Genomic DNA, 16,277 nt, shown 5'->3' on the forward strand with positions numbered 1-16,277 from the left:
CAACTACAGGCCATTCAAACTGTTTTTATCTTGTTGGTTAACATTATATTTTCCCCAAACTTTTGGGATCAATTTTTTATTTTTATTTTTTTTGGTTAAAGTGTGACAGATTTTTTTCACTTGAACCATGTTCTGCTGGTAGCATTTTTCAGCATTTTTCATTGATTTTTTTTATTACATTTTAAGTCTACATCATGTTGTCAGTTAGATTCTATCTGAAGTGAAACTAATCTCCCTTTGAAAGCAAAGTCCAGCTTCTAGTCAATTTTTGAAAAATTCCACCAAAGTGGGTGGAGTCAAGACACACTGAGGGGCGTGGCCAAATGAGTGGATGAGCGAAGAGGGTTAAGCCTGGCTGTGGTAAGGATGGGGGAAAGGGGAATGATCTACAGTCAGCACACAGCTTCAGTTATTACAGCTTGAAACTAGAGATCAGGCCCAAAATCTGGGTGTGGCGGTGAACTCTGACCTGAACCTTCAGAGTCTTATAAATACAGTTTTAAAGTCAGCCTTCTGAAGAACATTTCCAGGATTAAAGGACTAACTTTTTAGCAAAATCTAGAGAAACAAATCCATGCATTTATCTGTGGTCTCATTGATTACTGAAACGGTGCGTTCACAGGTCTGCGTAAAAAAATGAGAGAGCTGCAGCTGATCCAGAATGATGCTGCTGGCGTTCTGACTAAAGCCAGGAACCAGGTAGAGCACATCACTGCAGTTCTAAAGTCCCTCCACCGGCTCCATGTAGCTCAGAGAATGGACTGTTAGTTTATAAATCACTGAACAGCTTAGGACCAAAACACGTTACAGGTCTGTATTTGTATCAACCTTCCAGAACTCTCAGGTCTTCTGGTTCTGGTCTGCACTGCATCCCAACCAGAACCAAACAAGGAGAAGCAGCATTCAGTTTCTATGAACTACAATCCTGGAGCAAACTTCCAGAAAACTGCAAAACAACTGAAACACTGAGTTCCTTTAAATCAAGATTGAAAAGCTGTTGTGTTGCTAAAATAAACCAAGTTGAAATTTCCGTGGTAACCAACAGAGAAATTTGACCACAGTAGCTCTAAAGAGGGCAGCATTAAGATGATTTTAGGCCATCCATCCATTTTCTACTCACCCCTTGTCCCTAATGGGGTTGGGAGGGTTGATGGTGTAAATCCCCAGCTAACGTTCCAGGCGAGAGGCGGGGTCACCCTGGACAGGTCACCAGTCTGTCGCAGGGCAACACAGAAAACAGACAAGACAAACAACCATTCACACACACACTCACACCTAGGGAGAATTTAGAGAGCCCAATTAACCTGACAGTCATGTTTTTGGACTGTGGGAGGAAGCCGGAGAACCCGGAGAGAACCCACAATGCACAGGGAGAACATGCAAACTCCATGCAGAAAGACCCCGGGCCGGGAATCGAACCCAGGACCTTCTTGCTGCAAGGAGCGCCACTGTGCAGCCCGATTTTAGGCCAAAGAAATGTTAAATATTTACATAAGAACGTCACAATTTGCACCAAAGCATAAAGTTGACTTACTCTTTATGTAATTTATTTATCCTGAAGACAATTTTCTCCTAAAATAAATAAATTTTAGCACACATTTACTTTTCCCTACCTTTGATTTGGTCCCATGTGTTAAAATCCATTTTCATGAGTCATGCACTGCCAAACAGAACCCACTCATACATCTCCTCCTATGTTTCACCATGAGTCAGAGATTAATGTGACCTTTCATTAAACTTCCTACTGCTGACTTTTAAAGGTCTCTCTTTACTAGAAAACATCCTAATAAACTATCTTTAGTTTTACGACTGGGATCCAATTTAAATATGACAACACTAAATTTATGACCAAAACACTGCGGCTGAAAGTCCTGAAGTAGTTAGTGCATAACTAGCAATGACACCTAAATAAAGGTGCTGTAATATTCAGGAAAAATAGATATGAATTCTACCTTTTTGTTTTGTAAAGCATTTTAAGATGGCTTTAGTTGGAGAAAAGCAAAATGTACAGTAAAAATAAACTGAACTGAATTTGTAGGAAATACGTCCATGTGAATCAGTGTAGCGAAATACTCAAAGTGAAAAGGAAAGCAGGTGACAAATTCAATTTTCACCTTCACACAACTCGTTGTTACAAAGAATATGATATCAATTTTCATTTGTATTGACATGTGGATGCCAAAGCTTTCAGCTGAGATTGGAAATTCGTCATCAGACAAACCAGCTGGCAGTCAGACAGCAGAGTGTCGATAGTTGTCGCAATGAAATGAGGAGGGATGAATTGTTCAGCTAACAATCTTCTGTTCTTTGACACTTAGGATATTGTCCACATTTGTATCTTTAAAAGCATTTTTCCATTTATCATTTCATTCTGCAGGTTTCCAAGCTTGGTTTCAGACATGAATCTCACTACAGACGTTTTGCCCGACACCGTGTGGTTTTATCGGAGACTTCAGAACGTGGATCCATCCAAATTTACTACCAAACCAAGCTTTGAAATGCCACTCAAGCATTAAATGTGCATCATCTGCATTTCCAAGAATTGGGTTGTTGCCAAAAAGCTGGTCCGAATAGTTTGATTGGGGAAAAAAGCACTGCATGAAGCTATGATTCATAAATCACACATGAAGTCAACCATTAAGCCTAATAAAAAGCCTCTCTCTGTCTTCATCACTTTCTGCAGCACATTAAATATTGAAACATACTAACCACTGGTTGAATAAATAACTGTCTCAGCGTAAATTACTAATGTGCATCCCTTTGATAAATATGTTATCTTTAAAGTAGTCTGAGTAGAAGTAAAATTAAAAGTGAAATAAACAAAAAGATTAATTATGAATTATGAGATCAGAGCGCTAGGAGAGTTTATGTTTTTTCAGAAACTGGAATTGATTAAATTTTTAAGGTATGTTTGGAGTTTGAAGAAAGTTGTATTTTACACCAAATTACTATTATGCTAAATAGTTTTGATTATTGACTACAAGCAAGAACAGTGCTTTGCAAAAAGTTGAATTTTTTCACATTATAACTACACATTTTGAGGTATTTTTGGATTTTTATGGATGGACTACCACAGAAATGTTCAATTGTCATTGTGAACAGAAGGAAATTGCTACATGATTTTCAAAGCTGTTGGGAATAAAAATCTTAAAGTGTGACACGCATTCAGCCTGTCATTACTTTGCACAACAATCTATTTCTGCGTTTTAAGCTGCGGGTCTTTTAGGTTTATGTCCCTACCAGCTTTGCACATTTCACTTATTTTGCTGCTTCTTTGTAAAATTGTTCATGCTCACTGATTGGATAGAGAACATTTGTGAACAGCAATTCTCAAGTCTTGGCACACATGCATATTGTGATTTAACACTGCGGTGGCTGTATTCTCAGTTCCTTTACCGTCTGTAAGCTGTTTTCTTCCGGGATTGACCGGTAGCACACAAATATTTCAAACAGTTTTCTCACCAACAGCTTTCTTCTTCCAAACTCTTCCATTTTTTTTTATGTTAAAAATGTAAAAAGTCGAGCTCACCTCATGACTATGCAAAACACTCAAGAGATTGTATGCAGTGATTGGTCCTTTTCAGCAGCTGGATGTCCAAATTCCTGCCAGTTCAAAATACACATCACTGCGTCTGACCGCTTGACAACCACTTTGCTGAAATGCATGTACTTGGTCAGAACTTGTTTTGACTTTATGCTTAAACGTCAACACTTAAAATGGCTATTGATAACACAGGATAATTGGAAAACTGCCAAATATTTAAAAGTTATTTGGAAAATGTGTGAGTGCGTGTGATATTTTTGATGTTTGGATCAAATTTTTAGGTAAAAATTAAAATAAACTTGCAACATGTTTTTTTGTAATTTTGTTCCATGATCAGAGGAACATTTAAATATATTTTCTTATAAAATATACATTTTAAACATAATGCAAGGACAGTCAGAATTTTATTTGTCAGTGACCAGATATCTTCTAATGATTCTAAATCTGGTTTTAATAGAAATTTAACGTGCCTCCTTATTACAACATGTGTTTATGAATATTTCAAGAAATGTATCCAGCTTTCTCAGACTTTCTGTAGAAGAAACCTCACAGCTACAAAGTTGATGCAAAGTTCAAGTCTGAATTGATTTTGTGCTGATTTAATCTCTTGATTGAACAGCTGTTAATATTTGATAGCTTGTTTTGATAATCAACCAGATTTTTGAAACTCACTGTATGCTGTATTGTACTTTGAGCCAAACAGTCTTATTGAATTGGACTGTCTGGAGGTTCATACTATAATTGAGTTCAAACGTTGACCTGGCTGAGTGGCTCCTCTGGCTTTTATGTCCACTTGAATGATGGTGACAGTAAGAGTGTGCTCGTGCCGCGGACGGCCATACTTCAGCCGCAGCAGAATTTCAGCCAGATCATCTCCCTCCCTCTCTTGCCATCAGCTGTGATTACTTTGGTAAAACAGCTCTGCGTCGCAGAGATCCAATTTTCCTAATGCACAGCCTTCACGCACACACACACACACACAGCATGGTTATTGATGAGGCAAATGGGGAGGGGGGCAACAAGGGGCACACACACTGCTGGGAAATGGAGAGAAAGAGAGAAGGCGGTAGTGGGAATGAGACAGAAGTTGGACGTGGACAAAGACAGGGACAGTTGGAGAGGGAAGGAATGGCGTGAAGGAAGAGAGGAAGAAGAGGGGCTGGCAAAGACATGGACATCCAGATGTGTGAAGTGTCTTTTGAAAATGGAGCGGGACGCTAAAGAGGTAATAAAGCAGAGGACATAGAGAGGGGGACAAGGGAAGAGAAGAGATGCAGGAAGGAATACTAATATGGCGTCTTTTCAGCATGGAGGATAAAGTATTCTGGAGATGGTGAGGAAGTACAAAGTTCCTTCAGGATGTGTTTACCGACCGTTCACTGATGTCAAATGCTAAAGGGGAACATCAAGGAGAAAAGACTGCGTGCCGGTCAGAAGACGCTCCAATGACAGGAAGCAAGGTGAAAAATCTCACTCCTGCTGCTCAGGTTGGATCTGGGACGGTTTTGGGTGCAGTTTCTGCAAAGATGCATTCTCCACAATTACGGGATCAAGGGGATAAATGAGAATCTAACCGGGCTTTGAGAGCAAATGACAATCCAAAACCATTCTGCAAAAAGGACTCAACACAACAAACCAATTTTCAGCATTCCAGTTTGCTTGTCAAGGATCAACACCCTTTTATTGGTCATTTCTCCACAGTTTCTGACAGGAACATTTATGAACATATTTAGGTTTGAAGAGACTGCTTTGGACATTTTAAAGGAGAGCATTTTCATATCTATAAAAGCTCTGCAGGGTCATGCAACAATGCAATAACTTCTACAGAAATCATATCCACCAAAGATTTTTCCAAGATTTTCCATACTTGGTTTTCAAGAACTCCTCTTGATAAGCTTTTTTAACTTAAAACCTCTCATCAAATTCCTAATTATCGACATGAATCAAAAGTGGGAGAGCCAGTAATCAGAGAACTTTTAATCAGAGAAACATTTGTGAATCAAAATGTTGATGAAAACTACATAATTTGAAAAAGAGACTTTTTTCAGTGGTAGAAAGTTGGGCACATTGATTCCCAATGTGAATGTCTTCACTCACACATTTGGACAATCCAAACTTCTAAAACCAGTCTGTGGATCCGTGTTAGAGACCTTTTACTTCTCTTCCTAATTTTTTATAATTTAGTTGTTCAGTAATTGTTCAGCATCCAATTAATGGTGCATCTCTTTCTAACCAGAAATTGATCTTTTTTTGTCAAATCTTTGTAATCTCAGTTATAGAAATTAAGAAGGATTCTTTAAGGGACTTGTGACCTATTTTATTTATTAATCCATCTCTAACTCTGTAAAATATATCCTCACTTTGGGTTGAGCATCTCCAACCAGGCCAGAAGTGGTTGCAGCATTGCAGCATGGGACTCAGCTGCTTTAAGTCTTGGAAATATGACAGTACAGGCCACAAAGGTAAGAAATACACACAGTTGGCATGTTGTTAATTCCCAATCCCTCCCAAACTCCGGCTGCATGTATGTCATCCAACAAGGAAATCATTAAATGCTGAGTCAGGAAGTTTGGAATTCTTGTCTTGTGTGTCCTGTTGTGTGTGTGTGTGTGGGTGTGTGTGCGTGTGTGTGTGGGTGTGTGTGTATACACTGACATTGAGAGGGACAGAAAGCTAAAGATGATGGGAAATAGAAAGAGGACAATGTTTTAATGTGTTAAGCCATGGTGGGCATATGAAGGTTACATCTACTGTTCTGCTCTTGCTTCCTACGAATCAACAAAGATAACCAAAATAAATAAAGAATGCAGTTTTAAAATAATAATTAGCTAAGTGAAAAAGCTAACCCATCTCAAACTTTGTTAAATTATGAATTTAATGTGTTTAAGCATACTTCAGTTCAGTTTCTTTAGCCAGTGTCATTCCTGAAAGCTGTCAGACGTGTAGAATCAACAAATCATTTATATAGAACAACACAAAGTAGGTTAAAAAAAATCTCAAAAGCAGTACATCATTCCTTGATCTTAAAACATTCAAGAACTGATAAAACGCAAAGTCAATGACATTTAAGAGTCTGGAAATGGTGACAACGGCAACAACTCAATAGAGAGAAGTGAGACGCCTTTCTTAAACATTGAAGGAATGTTTAAGAAAGGCCAGAAAGAGTTCAACTGTGTCTTCCTCAGTAAATATGTAGTCTTATAACTGTTACAAAATTCAATCAATATTTCAGGAATCTGCTAAAATACCCATTGTTGATGATAAAACACAGTTTTATCTTCAACCAGCTGAATAACGAGCTGACCTGAAGCTAACTGCTGTAGCTTTAAAAGTAAACTCAATCTAAAGAGAATTTTATTCTGGACATTAGCTTCATTAGCTGATTAGGTTAGCCGGAAAGCTATCACTAAGCATGATTCAAAGCAGAAACAGTCATTAGAAGAGTTGAATTTAGTTTAACTTTAGCTTTGAAACAACAATTTCTAGTAATTATACTGCCTAAAAAAATTTCTACATATAATAAAATGCAGGTCTAAAAAAGATTTCTTTTTAGCATATTGCTAGTGTAGCTACATATTAGCTCCAAATAAGACCAAAATTATCATTATGTTAAATCCCAGATAGGAGGAACTGATTTATGATGATCCCCACTGAGAAGGACGTCTTCGGTGAAAATGTATGATTTATATTTAGGTAACAGAGATGTGCTGGCCAGTCCAGGCTCCTATTTCTTCCTATCTAACAGCGCCGGTCAGGGTGATGAGTGGTTGAAGAGCCTTAACAAGGGAGTCTGGATCCCTTTCACAGGTGGGAACTCACAAAAACGCACAAAATGGTTCATGTGTTCATTGGTATTACTTGGAGACCCGCCTAACACAGAACATTTGACTCTTACAAGCTTAACAAAAACAGAGAACTCCAGTCTGATTTTAGGATTTATTGTAAGCGAGGAATTTCTGTTTCTGTTGCAGGGGTTTTTGGGCAACGACTGGAGGAGACGGTACTGTATGAGCGTCGGTATGGGGTGCGCTTGGTTCCTCTGGTGGTGGAGCAATGTGTGACATTTATCCGTGAACGTGGTCTGCATGAGGTGGGCTTGTTTCGCCAGCCTGGACGCACCAGTCTGGTGAAAGAGCTCCAGGAGGCTTTTGATTCTGGTGAAAGGCCGTCTTTTGACAGGTTCAGCTCCTTCTCTTTTTTCTTACACAGATTTCAGATCACATTAAAGTCAAGTAAAGTCAAGTTTATCTGAATAGCACATTTAAGCAACATTGGCAGTTCATAGTGCTTTTCACCATAGAACCATAATCCATCCATCCATTTTCTGTTCACCCTTGTCCCTAATGGGGTCAGGAGGGTTGCTGGTGTCTATCTCCAGCTACATTCCGGGCGAGAGGCGAGGTCAACCTGGACAGGTTGCCAGTCTGTTGCAGGGCAACACAGGGACACACAACCACTCACACACACACACACACACACACTCACACCAAGGGAGAATTTAGAGAGACCAATTAACCTGACAGTCATGTTTTTGGACTGTGGGAGGAAGCTGGAGAACCCGGAGAGAACCCACCATGCACAGGGAGAACATGCAAACTCCATGCAGAAAGACCCCGGGCCGGGAATCGAACCCAGGACCTTCTTGCTGCAAGGCAGCAGTGCTACCAACTGCGACACTGTGCAGCCCTAGAACCATAATACAGTAAACAATTATAAAACTAGCAATAAACTTTACATTTTGTTAAATGCCAACATCAAAATCATGAATATGTTGATTAATGTGCCACTTACAAAGCCAACTGAAAACAGATGGGATTTTAGCCTTGATAAAAAAGAACTCAGTGTTTCAGCATCTTTGCAGTTTTCTGGAGGTTTGTTTCAGATTAGATAAGCATAAAAACTGAATGTTGCTTCTCAATGTTTTGTTCTGATTCTGGGGATGTTCCAGATTGTGTTGTTGTGACAAAGTGTTTTGAATGTATTTTGGTAAGCCATTCAGTGATTAATAAACTTTAAAAAAAAAAAAGAAAAAAAAAAGTATTTTAAAGCACTTAAAAACACCCAGAGGTTTTTGTGGCAATAATTTAATGTTTTTTGGTAATTGAAAAATGACCTGCTACAAAAACCTTTGGAATGTGAGATCCCCTCACCTGGCAACCCCAGTGAAGTCCAATTTATTACCTAGCAACCCTAGTGGCATTTAAGCCTGTCATCTAGCAACAGTACATTTGGTCAGCTGGTTTTACCGCTAAATGCGTTGTACTATGGCTGCTGGAAAAGACAAATGTTACTATCCAGAAACCACCTGCTGCATTCTTATTAGCTTTGCAAGAGGCTCTACTTCTACTATTCAAAGATGTATGGTTGTATAATTGTGCATTTGTTTGCAGTCACTTTGAAGTGTGAATGTAACTTTGAGTTGGGAGCTGTGGGGGGGCGTGGTGGTTTAGGTAAGGATTCTGGTGTGTTGTGTTTTGTCTGCAGCAGGACAGACGTCCACACTGTGGCATCACTGCTGAAGCTCTACCTCAGGCAGCTACCAGAACCTCTGGTTCCCTACAGCCACTACCAGGACTTTCTGCTCTGCGGTCAGAAGCTGTTTAGTGACCGTACAGTGGTAATCACTCAGTGCACCACACCACAGAGACTGATGAAAACACATTGCTCAGATTAGATGAGGTTTAATGAGTGTTTTATTTTAGAAAGGTTCCTTCTTTCTGTTTTATCCCCATGTCCTCCCTCAGGGTCTGGAGGAGTTGAAGAATCTTCTTCATGAGTTACCTGTTGCAAACTTCAACCTACTCAACTTTATCTGCCAGTATGATCTGTCTGACTTCATTAGTTTTGACATTTTTGGTGATTAAATCAAGGCAGATTGTTTCAAAGTTGGGACCAGCCTCTCTGTTTGTGCAGCTCATGAGGAACGGATGTGTGTGCAGGTTTCTGAATGAGGTTCAGAGCTGCTCCAGCAGTAATAAGATGAACGTCCAGAACTTGGCGACCGTGTTTGGACCAAACATCCTTCGAGCCAAAGCTGAAGATCCAGAAAGCATCATGGGAGGTAAACTGGCAACAGTTCATTTCATATTTTTTGCTCATTTCAAAATACTGCATGATAGCAATAATTTCTTTCTTCATAAAGGTTTTTCAGTGCTCTAAAACAAGTCAATGTTTTTTTTTTTTTTTACCCCTAAATTAAAATAATAACCGGTAAGAAAATCTCCACAAATCATAAATGTATTTTTTGCGGACTCACTCTTAATGCGTTTACATCATTTTTCCATTTTTCTCAGTTGCCAGGTAACATTAGCGTCACTGATAAACTTTGTCTCTCATGGTTGTCTTCTTAGGTAGGAGTTTATCAACCCTACAGGTTTTCTGTCAGATCAGGTTCTGAATTGGCGTTAGTCGATTGCAAAACATTATTCTTCTTGATTATTTTATTGATTTAGAAATATGCTTGGAATCTTGGTGATGTTTTAAAAAGGCTTAGCATTTTCACTGTCAGTCTTCTAACTTACGCCTGAAGATTTTGGGTCAAAACAGTCAATAATTTCATCTATTTCTACAAAATCCCATACCATGATGGTTGCACCTGACGTACTCCTGGGTTTAGAGGTAATGCTCAGAGCTTTACCTGTTGGAATTATCTTCCAAAAACTTAAGTTTACTTCCTTTAGACATGTTGGAGGTTTTGATCCAGACCTGGATATATTCTTAAGAAGAACTCTATCTTGTAACCAGTACTTGTTAAACATTATTTCAGCTCCTGCTTAAGTTTAGGATATATGACCTTAAGCTAGTGCAACAGCATTTTCTAGCTTTGACTTCCTCACAAAAGTTCTTCTTGTCTGTCTCCAAGCTGCAAAACTGGTCCAGGTGCTCATGTCCGAGCTGATCAGAGAACATGAAACTCTGTTTGCCAACTTCCCTCCTTCTGCCTGCTCTCATCCTTCTGCAACGCCTTTGAAGCAACCCCATCTCCAGCCATGGCCCTGCCTTCGCCAGCTGTCTTTGCCTCTTATTGCAGACCACTCCAGTGAATCAGGACCACCAGCCACACATGCAGACCACTCTAGGTAAAACACAGGGGTTCAACCATTCAACAATCAGTTGGCGATTAGTCATTCTCACACAGGTAGAGAATAATAGATGCCTCTGAAAAATAGATGGAAAAGTTAATTTATGGAAGTAATTGTGTTTAAAACCAACCACAGCTCCACCACGAGCATCAAAGGTCTTTTTAAACATCCGCCTGTGGGCAGGTACCTGGTGAAATCCAAATCTTTATAAACCTTATAAGCAGAGGAAAACTTACACAAGACATTTTGATTTAAACTTATAATATGAGAAAACTATTTTGTTCCACTGGCAGAGTATTTCACTTATAACTGCTAATTTTTCATCAATATGGAGGAATTATTGAGTTAAAACAAGCACCAATCTTGTTCTGAAAGGCTTACTGGAAGTTAGTTTTGTTTAATTTTAAAGATACTAAGACATTTGCAGTGGAAACTAGACCAAAAATACTTGTTAACATTTGTGTTTTTGCAGTTTCTCACTTTTGAGGTTCAAGTTAACGTTGAAGATCCAAAATAAAACCCTTTGTGCAGCACAGTTTCAGTCTGACTTCAGTATAAATTGTCTTTAATAACTTTTGAAGTTTCTTCCCTGCAGTTGTATCTTCTCTGCTGCTGGTAAATCAGACTTGCTCTCTGGTCAGAAGAAACACCTTGGCCATCGCTACACTTCCTCCCATCCAGAGAACTGCTTCTACCCCTTGCCTTCTTCCAGTGAGCCCATCAACCACCACCCTGGCAGGCAAGAAGGAGATTTTTACAAGTACCATGCTGGGCAGAGTTTACCTCCTGCAAATGCTCAGCCCACAATAACCAACCCCCCGCTACAGGCCCAAAATTCAAATCAGGGGGCAATGGGATGGCAACGCCAAGAAAAGGCAGCCTCTGCCTACTGGAGCTGTAGTGGAGCAGAGGGAGAGGGTGATATTCCTGAAGCAGCCAGTGGGGGGAGCAGTCAAGCACAGGAGGACAGTACACCCTCTGTCTATGACAACCTGGACAGAGCCTCTTTGTCTCACACATTGGAGAATGTTCCTACTGAGAACTTTGATTCAGATTCTCCGGGAACCAATGTTGAGATGTGCGAAGCAGAGGTAGATCGAGCCGAACTGGGGAAGGCAGGAGACTCCTCTTCCTCATGGTCTTCCTGTGAAGTTCTACCATTAGATGAAAGCAATGATGACCTGGAGGTCAGTAGTCCTGATATCCCACCTAAGAGATCCAGAATGGTGCCTCTGAGTCAGAGAACAGAACAGGAAATCTGTGATAAAGATGAGCATGACAGCAATGGTGCCAAGCAACATCCAAGCTCCTGGGCTTCCTGTTCTGTCATCAGCATCAGCCCTCTCAGCACAGGGAGCTCAGAGGTCTTCCTCCCCTCTGGGGCTCCGGATCTCCAGGTTCAAGAGTCTCAAGCAGAGTCGAGGGACACTCATTCTCTGCTAGTCAACCTGAGGCAGCAGATGGTTCAGCAGAAGGCAGAGTACCAAAACAGGATTGAGAGGTATTACTTTTCTGCATTTTTAAGGTCCGTACAATTTCCATCATACAATTTCCCCCAACACTTACCCTATACCCCTACATTTTGACTGACAGACCTGCTCACCAGGACATGCATAACAGGACATTACAGTTAACACTAATCATCCCACTGTGGCCAACTCACTGAAGTTCTTGCTATATTTAGCAACATTTCAGACAAAAATATCAGTATAGATCAGCAATCTATACTGATCAGTTCACTCCTAATGCAAAGGTGCTGCAACAAAATCAAGATGTAAAAATATACAAAAGTTTAGGAAATCTGAACACTATTCTTTGTAAACGAAGAGGTGCAACACTTTGGTCACTCCATGTCATTTATTCATGGGCTACAGGTTGGAGCGCTGCAATGACGTCCTCGAACGGCAAGTTGCCGTTCTGCGACTCAGTCTGGAGCAGCAAAGGCGAAGCCAGAGCGTGGCAGAGATCAAGATCAGAAACATGGAGCGAGCCAAGGCAGACGCAGACCGCCGGAACACCACCCTTCAGAGGGAGATGGAGCTGTTCTTCAGGACATATGGAGAAATAAGGAGAAGAGGAGGAGATCTGGGAAGAGCTGGCGGAGGAAGCATCTGAAGACTGAAAGTTGATTGTTTTTCTCAGCAGGAGTGGAAAAGGGAAGAAAGAAGCTGCAATTAGCAGCGGACGGATTATGTCAAGATGAGTTAATGGTATGAAAACAGAAACAAACACATTAGTGAAGGTTCACGTTATTGAAGGTCAGGTCTGATGGCATTTTTTAGAAATTTGCCTTTAAATCTCAAATGAATTCTTGTCTTCCTAGGAAACTCAGGCAGCTCACTGAAGCCTGTGACGTAAGATTGAGACTCAGTCAGTCCCATGTGTCTCCAGGTGACAAAGCATCAGTTTTATGTTCCACATACTCTTTACAGTCAAAAGTGTACACCTTTATTTACTCCAAAAAGCCCAGACTTGATGATGTATAAAAGATTTAATGTGTCGTCGTCACCTGCTTTGTTAAAACAGTTGACATATTGACATTAAAGACCATTTTGCTCTTTACGGAATCATGGTGGAAATTAAATAAAATTCATAAATTATAATATGTAAAACTAAAATTTATCCCAACACTTTATTAATTTTGTTTTTAGGACATCTTTAAGAATCATCAGTAAATATTTTAGTTCCACTTTTACAAACCTATAAGGTCCAATCTCTACACAGCGACTTATTGAATAAGAACTCCCACTAAAAGCAGTGAAGAACACACAACTACTGAACTTTAAACAGGTGGGGGTCCACCGGACAGATTCATTACTCACAGATTCTTCAAAGGTTACTTTTGATGATTGTGGCCAATAAAAACCCAAACTGAGCTCATTAGAATGTTTTATACTGCATTAAATAAATAATAAAACTTGGTTAAATGACATAAATGCTGACATTTTGATTTCTTGAGACATGAAAGACCTGCACATTTCAAATCACATCCACCTAGACTCAATATTTATGTTGGCGCATTATCATTTGAAACCTGAAGCCACTGTTTTCTGCATGAAAAAAACTTTCTAATAAAACCTATTTTAATCCACTTTCATCAATTATTGCCAGTTAATCTGACATGATTTAAATGACAACTGAAAGCAGGTCTCTTCACAGGAGGATGAGATCTATTGTGATCAACGTGGAAATTATCTTTGTCATGAAGTGCCAATGAAATTTGTTAAAATAAATTTTAAACCAAAAACAATAAAGCTCAGACTTTTTTTTTTTTTTTCCACAGAGGATAAAATATTTATTGTCAAACTGTGCCGGCAACGTGAACTAAACTGTACAGACACTAAAAAAAAAAAAAAATCGAAAACAAATATAAAATGAAAATCACTGAACTGAAACGTTCTATCAGGACTGAGTCACACATACAGACAGAACATCAAACTGTGATGCTTCAGACTGATTAAAGGGGGACAGTGTCACACTGACCACTAAGCACCTGTTAACACAAGTACTATGGACTCATCTTTAAATGGAAAGTAGATGCATCACATGTCAACAGTTAGTGACCACACAGAATGACCGCATCTGAATACGACCACAGCAGTTACAAGCGGTAAACTTTCAGGATTTTTTCTTTTATTACCAGAAAATAGTAATAAGAAAAAAAAAAAGATTAACTTTATGGTCAAAGGTGCCAATAAAAAAAAAAATAATAATCTAGTTTCTTAATGAAAAGGCTTTGGACGTGTAATCTTACAGAAACGTTTATATATAGTTAGCCATCATCTGCAAACCAGCACAGCAAATAACTTAGCTAAATTAAGAAAACTTGGCAGAAGACCATATTTTGTTATTTAGGGAGAAAACATATGAAGTGTTAAAGTATATATGTATATAAAAACCATGTTGTAAAAACAAATTCCTTCAAACGCAGCCGTCTGTAGAAACAGTGGAGAAAATGGAGTTCATTTAGTGAAAATTTCACATTTCTTTACAAGAAGTTTGAGCTCAGAAAACTACAAACACTGCAGTGTGTTAGGGGAGCACAGATCTCTGATTTGAACTCTGGATGTCTTTATCCCTTTGATTTCTAACTGGAATAATGTCTGTAAAGCTAAATATGTTAAATCTTTACAATGAAAAAGGAAGAAAAAAACACAAAAATTTAAATAATCCAGCTTAACCTTCCACAGGGCAGGAGCCTGTCAATTCTTCCTGAGACGACTTTTACAATATATCTGGAATAATTTTTCTCTGTTGGTTTGATCACCACTTCAGTGGTTTGACTTCTTCGTCCCATCCTGCTTGGTGCCTCATTAACAAGGTAAATGAAAACAGTTTCTACAGGGGATAAAGTGCATTGTTACATCTGGGACCATAATCGCGTTTTAACTTCAGCTGAACAAAACAGCAGGTGTCAAGATGAAGCTTTACATAACAGTTCAAACAGCAAAAGGTGAAAGAGATTATTTGATTTTACACACAACATCAGCACATATAGAAATGTTTTGCTTTTTTTCTGTTGAGGTGTTTGTGGCGGACATGTTGGAAAGTTTATCCTAAGTGGTCACGACTCAAAGGTCCCGTGAAAAGTGATGTTTTTTTTGGTACCCAGCAAAAGTAGTGACATGAATACAACAGAGTTCATTAGACTGAAAACAAAAGAATCACGATAGATGCAGCGAGCAGGAAATCTTTCAGTGACTATTTTGACCTTTGTAGTTTTGGACTTTAATAGCTGTCAATTCAGAAGAATTTTCCTCAGAGTGATGTCAACATGACAGTATCTGGGCTGTTGGAGAGAAAAAACAACAACAAAAAAAAAAACACTTAAAATCTTCTACATTAATGTGAAATATTTGCAAGAAAAAAAAGTGATATTCTGGGTTTGACTTCGCCATGAACGCCTCAAACAGGCCTAGGATAAACAATGAGAGGAAAGCTGCATGGAGTCTGAACTCTGGAGATGTTCAGATACAGGAAACATTACGACTGCTGCATTTTCTGTGGCAAATGTCTGATTACATGAAAATACATCAGCTTAATCATCACAATTTATGCTCTTAATCGTGTAAAATTATGTTTTTTTCCCTGTGTTAACATTCGACATTGGAGAATATCTAATCGTTTTAAATGTGTGAAGATAATTTAAGAATTTCAGAGTTTGGCCACATTATTTCTTCCACTTCATTTTTTTATCTGCGACGGCCCTACTGCTCAGGAAATGTGACTCAAATAACATCTAACATAAAAAGTTATTTTGGTTTGATCGGGGCGTTAATGTCATGAATCAACTAAAGTAAGACTAAATCTAGCGGAATTAGATACAGATTTGACTTTTTACACATCTTTATCTGCATAATTCATCAAAATACTTGACTAAAATTATAAAAAAAAAAAAAAAAATGAGTAAAATACAGGAGTGTGAAGCAGGAAGGGATGAAATGAGGGAAAACGCCTATAAATTAATCCAAAGATGAAACTAAACTATTTTTTCTAAAACAAACAAACAAAAAAAAAAAAAGCTGGGTAAAAATTGTCAACATAATAAACAAGGCGACATAAACCAAAACCATGAGGGACGAGAATGTTTAACATTATTTTTACAGATTAGCTAACTGAAGCTAACTATTCTCTAGCATGAACCCAGACTG

General features: G+C 38.9%; 1 protein-coding gene across 1 annotated transcript; it reads left to right on the top strand.

Moving 5' to 3' along the window:
- The first annotated feature begins 4,697 nt into the window (after window positions 1–4,697).
- Window positions 4,698–16,166, top strand: LOC122844477 (rho GTPase-activating protein 22-like). The gene is made up of 9 exons (XM_044139947.1): window positions 4,698–6,006; window positions 7,238–7,351; window positions 7,516–7,723; window positions 9,029–9,161; window positions 9,289–9,362; window positions 9,484–9,605; window positions 10,407–10,623; window positions 11,222–12,127; window positions 12,501–16,166. Exons 1-9 carry the CDS (start codon window positions 5,955–5,957, stop codon window positions 12,739–12,741), a joined length of 2,067 nt encoding a protein of 688 aa, XP_043995882.1. The 5' UTR covers window positions 4,698–5,954; the 3' UTR covers window positions 12,742–16,166.
- The last annotated feature ends 111 nt before the right edge of the window (window positions 16,167–16,277 follow it).

This window comes from Gambusia affinis, linkage group LG15, assembly GCF_019740435.1.
Source record: "Gambusia affinis linkage group LG15, SWU_Gaff_1.0, whole genome shotgun sequence".
NCBI lineage: Eukaryota > Metazoa > Chordata > Actinopteri > Cyprinodontiformes > Poeciliidae > Gambusia > Gambusia affinis.